The 7,327-nt window shown below is 39.1% G+C and overlaps 1 protein-coding gene across 1 annotated transcript; it reads right to left on the bottom strand.

The window, feature by feature from the left end:
* On the bottom strand, positions 1–6,845 carry afg3l2 (AFG3-like AAA ATPase 2). Its single transcript, XM_065276219.1, has 17 exons — positions 6,625–6,845; positions 5,976–6,069; positions 5,807–5,887; positions 5,577–5,683; positions 4,868–5,020; positions 4,704–4,778; positions 4,180–4,304; positions 3,461–3,734; positions 3,218–3,355; positions 2,984–3,137; positions 2,773–2,880; positions 2,545–2,670; positions 2,350–2,460; positions 2,160–2,275; positions 1,868–2,068; positions 1,437–1,631; positions 1–1,331 (listed from the first exon to the last, which is right to left on the bottom strand). The coding sequence occupies exons 1-17, from the start codon at positions 6,715–6,717 to the stop codon at positions 1,089–1,091; spliced, it is 2,394 nt and encodes a 797-aa protein (XP_065132291.1). The 5' UTR covers positions 6,718–6,845; the 3' UTR covers positions 1–1,088.
* Between the last annotated feature and the right edge of the window lie 482 nt (positions 6,846–7,327).

A 7,327-nucleotide genomic window follows, 5' to 3' on the forward strand; every position in this document is an offset into this window, starting at 1 on the left:
TGAATTTTACAACATGTGCATTTATTCAGGTTTAAGCACACTTTAAAGCCTTTTTCACAAAACAAAATACACATTTACATGTTTTATCAAGCGAAACTCGCTGAAGTCACGTGCGGACGATAGATATTATATCGACGTGTTCTGAATTTACTCCAAAAGCCTGCAGATGTCACAATTAAAGATTTTGTGCCGTAGAATAAATACTGAAACCACCAGCGTTCAAACACCTTCATCATGAACATAATAAACTACTGAATCCTCTTGGATTGCTGTATGACTTCATTCATTAGAAATGTGATTTGCGTAATACGCGCATAGCAGCAACTAAACAGCTGCATGAGCAATACAGGATCTGGACGATAGAGGAAAACACATCAAGAATGACTGCATCACCTTTCAAACATAAGACGTGTTTAAAAACAGGCCATGAATAACATGAAAACTTAGGGCTGATGGCTATGGTAGTGCAAGCGTGAGAGAAGAAAGTATGTTTGTGCGCAGTCAACAACATTCGTGATAGTACAATGCAGTCTTTCAGATAGCCAGTAAGCATACAGCTCTGCAAACAAACTCCTTCTGAAATGTCACATTTTTTAAACTGGGAATCTAATTTACCTGCACGTCACAAAGGAAGAGAATGGAGATGCTAAACAAGCCTTCTACCAAAAGTTAATCAGATAAATTGTCTATATGCTGTCTTGACCATTGATTTCACTACATCAAAAACATTTTTATCTCTGTAAGCGTGTTTCGATTTTAATAGATTTTAGGCGAAGCATTGATGCGTCATAAAATACACTTTATCTTTTTAAAGATTTTCCTTTACAGTTCAAAGCTTCGATAATGAAATACAATCAACTTAATCAAATAAACTTGTTTAAACGGTTTACATTTCATAAACATCCTACTGTACACAATATATGTCCAGTGCTTACCACAGAGAACGAGTCCTCCAATCAGGGCTCCTCTGAAGTGCAGGCTACTTGCTCAGTGTCTGCCCAAATGGGGCATCACAAAAAATTTCATATCACATAAATAAGTGCTGTAAACCCTCCAGGGCCCATAGTAAAAAAGACCCTTTAAACCATTTAGAAGGGCATACCACCACTGATCTGCCGAGCCACCTGTTCCTCCGTAGTCTCCTCTTTCTCGTTGCTCCGCTCCCTGTTCCAGTCTTTCAAACCCTCGGGAAGTGAGGTGTCTTCGTCCATGCCCCCCGTACCTTCGACAAACTCTTCATAAGTAGACTTTTCAGCAAACGGCCTTCGGCCTAGCAGCTCCACCATGTCGTTCTTATCCAGCACCTCTTTCTCCAACAGACGCAGTGCCACCTTGTGGTGAAGATAGAGAAGTTACCATAAAGACAAGCTTGTTTTTTGTTAAGACAAAAGTAAAAAGTAGGTCAAATGTTCTTAAACTCAGTATGTAATGTGTACCTTCTCCACATCGGGCTTCTTCTCCGTGAGCAACTCTTTTGTGCGTTCATAAGCCATTGTGATGAGGACCCTGACCTCAGTGTCGATGAGGCGAGCTGTTGCCTCGCTGTAGGGCTTCTCCAGAACCATCTCTCCTTGACGTGGCAGGTCGAATGACACCTGCCCCACCTTTTCATTCATGCCAAACTGTACAATCTGTAGGGGGAATGAGCAGTGACAAATTTCTAGACTGATCATCTGGAGGATAATACGTCTGTCATGGATAGGAGGGAAATCGGAAAATACAGCTAAAAGTATAATTGTGCACATTCAGGTAAGCAAAATAAACCTGATTGAATATTTTTGCTTAAATTCAAGAGACATTCATTCTTAAAGACATTTTAAAATTTTTTTGAGACTACTACGTTCTAGACAACAATTATGTGACCCACCTGTGCGTAGGCACTCTGTGTCACTTTCTTTAGGTCGTCCTGTGCTCCGGTGGTTATGCGGCCAAAAAAGATCTCCTCTGAGACACGCCCACCAAGTGTCATACACATCCTGTCCAACAGCTGCTCTTTGGTGTACAGATACTGCTCTTTAGGCAAATACTGAGCGTAGCCCAACCCCTTCCCACGTGGAATGATGGATACCTGAAATAACCAATGAATTGCTGAGTACACTGAAAGGCTGAGCAAGGTGTGATACAAAAGTATGCGTATTAAAATAGATAAAGATGTGTACCTTAAGCAGGGGGTCAGCGTGCTCGAGGAACCAGCCAGCTACTGCATGACCTGCCTCATGGTAAGCCACTGTTTTCTTCTCTTCTGGTTGAAGTACTTGCGTCTTCTTCTCAAGACCTAGACATACCGAGCATTTATGAGTATTTCAACTTCACTCCGACAACAAAAAACTAAAATGACATGTCACTTACCTCCGATTACTCGTTCGATGGCCTGCTCGAAGTGTTTTGGGTTGATGGCGTCGGAAAGGTGGCGGGCTGCGATAAGCGCAGCTTCATTGCACACATTAGCAATGTCCGCACCTGCCAATAAGCAGCATTCAGTTCACATTTTAGAAACCACTAATTCAACGCGTAAAAAAATTATATAAAGAAATCATTGCTTACCAGAAAAACCAGGTGTTAGGGCGGCCATTTTCCTTGCCAGTGCTTCTTTGTCCAACTCTGCATCCAGCTTTAGTGGCCTCAGATGTACTTTGAATATAGAGGCCCTGCCTTTGATATCTGGTGGCCCTGCAATTATTACACATCACATAACAACATATTTCTTAAAACTAGTTGGAAAATGCAATCCAATGTCAGATTGCAACATGATTCAGATTAAAAAACACTTACCGATGTATATCTGTCTATCAAAGCGACCAGGCCTCATGAGAGCCGGATCTAGAATGTCTGGTCTATTGGTGCCTGCTAGCACCACAACATTGGTAGCAGTGTTAAATCCTACAAGACAGGAAAAGTGGACTTAAGCATCATATCCACTGTAAATAATAGCCCATGTGCCATGTCGGTTTTCTCCTAAAATTATTGTTTGTTGGATACACACCATCCATCTCAACTAGTAACTGGTTGAGTGTGTTCTCTTGTTCACTTTGGCCACCGAAGTTGCCTCTTCCTCTCTTTCGTCCTACCGCATCTATCTCATCTATGAAGAGAATGCATGGGGCATTCTTCCGGGCCAGCACAAAGAGATCCCGAACCTACAAAAAAAAACGTTAGAACATTGAACTGAAGTTATCCGAATGGTATACAGCTAACATAATACAGATGAAGTACTTACCCTGGCTGGCCCAACTCCCACAAACATCTCTAAGAATTCCGAACCATTGACTGTGATGAAGGGAACGTTTGCCTCGCCTGCAGTGGCTTTGGCTAGTAAAGTCTTTCCTGTGCCTGGAGGTCCTGTCAGAATAGCCCCCTAAAAAAGCAAGATGTTGAAAAATTATATTTACTGTAACTTTAAGTTAGCATTCAAAACAAGCTTGCTAATGCAATGTTATGCTGTATAGAAGTCATGTCATACTTTTGGAATCTTGGCACCCAAATCCTGGTACTGCTTTGGGTTCTTAAGAAAGTTGACAAACTCCATGATCTCCAACTTTGCCTCCTCACAGCCTGCCACGTCTTTGAACTTGACATCAATCTCATCACGTAGGACTTTGGCGGTGGTCTCACTGACACTGAAGAGACCACCCATTCCTCTACCTGGACGGCCTGCGCCTGCTGGCCCTCTCCTCAGCATGAACAGCAGGAACCCAATAATCAGTATGGTGGGAAACATGCTAAGGAGGAAGGACCTATGAATGACAGGAGGACAAAATTGAAATCGACACTTGAACCAAAATCAAAATCAACCTAGAAAATGTGAAAAGGAACAACCTAGTAACTTAGTTTTGGTAAGCCATTCTGTGCAAGCATGTGAAAAATTTAAATTGGGCTCCCCTTGTGATGTCAGAAGGGGATAATACCACCCCTTAATCTGCACTATTCAACTACGGCACTGCCATTTAGTGCAGAGATCAGCTCATTTGCATTTTAAGGGAAACATCCAAAAATGGCACATTTTTGCTCACACCTACAAAGTGGTAATTTTATCATGCTATAATAAATTATCTATCTGCTATTTTGAGCTAGACTTTCACATACATACTCTGGGGACACCAAAGATTTATTTTACATCTGAAAAAAAGTATTGTGAAATGTACCCTTTAAAGAATGTGCAAATTTAACTTAATATCTCACCCATCACTTTCTGTGGAATACACCACTGGCAGTCTATTCTCTCCTTCAATACCCATCTCTAACTGAGCAGTCTCCAAGTTACGCTCGAATGTGTCCACGCTGCCAATGTTGAACCACACATATTGCTGTTTGAAAACAAAAAACATTTTTGGGAGTTTACTCTGTGAAACTCATACGTTTCTGTCACAATGCACCAATTAAATGTGTCCCTTAAAGAGAATTATGCTGGTTAATGTGTTGAATTATATGTAACTTTGTCTTCTGCAAAACTCTTTTAGGAGATTAGGAGCAGCAAAGTTTGATTTCACTTTAATTTCAACATTTGCCATGGCCTTACTAAATCAGCATTAAAGATATCAAGGTTATATTTTCACAGAAAGTTATTTAGGATGATTTTACATAGAATACAATAAATTACAAAAAAATTCACAAACTGGGTTCCAACACCATTGTTACTAATAACAACATAAAAAACATGACAGTGTAGAATTAACCTTAACACAACAGATAACACAAAAACTCACCCCATCAACTGGAGTTTTACCAGGGGTAAAAATGACTTTCACATATCGTTTATTTATGACCTCCAACCTGTCAACCTACAAAATATACAATATATGGCATAGTTCAAAATAAACATTAGATAGGCTTATTAATTTATGATGTACGGGTGGATTAATATACATACCACTCCTTTAGCAAGGTAACCATTTACAAAGTCTTTCCAGGTAACTTCTCTTCCACCGTCCCGAAAGAAGAAATAATACGTGACAGCTGCCCAGAAGGCGGCAGCACATAAGAAATACATACGAAACTCTTTATCATCCCATGGGACATCCCCCTGCATGAGAATGACAAAGAACCTTTATTTAGGAGTTATATTAATATAAATAAGCACGAATATAATAATATTGTTAATAATATTATCAAATTACTTTTTAAATTTAGTCATAAAATATTAAAGTAGTACTCGGAGTTAATATCATGACACGTGCATATGTATGTAAACATAACTGTAACCCAATGGTTCTCAAACTGGGGGCCAGGGCGGCGAGATGGTGCCAGGGGGGCCCCAGTTTTATGACATTTTATAAAATACATTCATTTATCATGAATTCTGTGTAATTAAACCTAAAAAAAGGCTACTAGCTACTAACAAACACCACTACTTTGTATAACTTATTATGTTTTGTTTAATTAAAATTTAAAATTTTAGAACAGTTTTTTGTCATTAAGTCCAATTCTTTGGGGGGGCACAAAGGAATGCACCGTACACAAGGGGGGCCGCATGCAGAAAACATTTGAGAACCACTGCAGTAACCAATCAAGCAGCATATTGAGCATAATGCATTTTACTATCCTATACTACTGTTAAAAATGACTACAAAGAGTTTAACCTTTTGAAGACGACTGTACCAGGTGGATTCATCCTTTCGTCCCCCTCTTTTTCCTCCTCCTCCTCCACCTCCACTAGTGGACTTCTGAGCATTACTTGGTTTGGCCTCTGTATTAAATCAAATAAAAAGCCATATTAGATTCTGTGTAAAATCACACTGGACAAACTATTACACTGGACAAAACAAAGTTCTCTTAGAGATCAAACCATTTAGATTTTAAGTGACATTACCTTTAACGTCACCATTGGATGACTTGGGCTCACTGTTTTTTGGACCCCCATTCTTACTATTTGGAAAGTATTTTTCAAATCCTTCAATATAATCAGAAATGCATTAAGCATTAGACCTGAATGACTGCACCTTTAATAACTCGACTCAAGTAGGATTGAGCAAGATCACCTTTGGGAGGTTTAGAACTTAATCTTCTATATGTGCCCAAGACCTGAGAAAGTAAATATCGTCTGTCTAGGACAATTTCTCCAACACCTGTAACCTTCAAAAACAAACATATCCAGCAGATCAATAAACAAAATACAAAGTTACATTGTGAAAGTGACCAAAAGTGGCAACTTTTAGCTCAAGTGGAAGCTTTAAACATTAATGCAATGCTAACTGGTCTTTATACCAGTAATAATAATTACTGTTTTATATAGATAATGGATAACAGGGCAAATTAACCTTAAGAATGACTAATATAGTGTTTAATCAGGTTAGCATTAACAGACAGATTAACGCATGCCATGTTAAGCCTGTATAGGAACAGTATTGTGTTTTTTATATTGTTGTTGTTGTAACAAGTCTGATATGATAAACTGTGACATAACAAGCGCTAACTGCTTGCGTTACACAACGCAATGTCACACAGGCCGACTCTTGTTTACCATCAACCTCTTCAGTATATAAAAACAACTCTACACAAGACAAAGACAAATGGATGGCATACATTATAAGTAGCATGTTTATGATAAGCCCACAGTGTTTAATGGCAGGGATAATGCGTTTATGACTGAGACATGATTAGAGAAATACAACTGAGCTGCACATTTACCGACTGCACACGGTTTGTTGATCTGACATTTGGCAGCAGAGCGTGGAGAAGATTCCTGCAGCCTCTTGACAGATGCAGATATCGGTGTGCCATTATGGCACAGTGCGCTTCTGATGTAGATCAGTACAAACAACAAGACATCGGAGGAAAAGTTTTGACAATATGAACTTGAAATCTATTGCGTTCCATGCTACACAATGTACTTCCGGTTCACGCTGGTAACGTCACGCCCACTGTTAACCCTCTACGGTACGGCTAGCGTAGTAGTATTTTACATCTTTATTTTTATTAATTTATTTAAAATTGGCAGAATATACCTTCAAAAAAGTTTACGTTGTTCATAAATCACCGTATATTTACTGAAAATAATGCAAATATGCATGTTAATATATTGTATGCCAGAATGTAATTGCAGTTATAGGCTACTCTCCTTAAAAATTGTATATATATTTTGTGACATAATAGAGAGTAAGTATAACTGGGCAAAGACCATGGAATGACTCGCAGTACCCGGTTGAATGGTGCGTTGTCATTTGTAGGGGGGAAAAATAGCTCTTGCGACTGACCAATCAGAATAAAGCATTCCAGAGCGAAGTTTATTATTTGTGTTTACATAAAAAATAAGAACATATAGGACTGGTCTGGACTCTAAAGCATAGATGACCAAACTAGAGCCCGCAAAGTTGCAAATGACCTTTAATTT

The sequence above is a fragment of the Paramisgurnus dabryanus genome, chromosome 6 (assembly GCF_030506205.2).
Source record: "Paramisgurnus dabryanus chromosome 6, PD_genome_1.1, whole genome shotgun sequence".
Lineage (NCBI taxonomy): Eukaryota > Metazoa > Chordata > Actinopteri > Cypriniformes > Cobitidae > Paramisgurnus > Paramisgurnus dabryanus.

Coding starts and splice junctions, on each gene's coding strand:
- afg3l2 (XM_065276219.1), bottom strand. CDS start 6,717: ATGGCACACCGATATCTGCATCTGTCAAGAGGCTGCAGGAATCTTCTC. Junction 4,305..4,703: donor GTAAAACTCCAGTTGATGGG/GTGAGTTTTTGT, acceptor GTTTTCAAACAG/CAATATGTGTGGTTCAACAT. Junction 2,276..2,349: donor CATCGAACGAGTAATCGGAG/GTAAGTGACATG, acceptor CGGTATGTCTAG/GTCTTGAGAAGAAGACGCAA.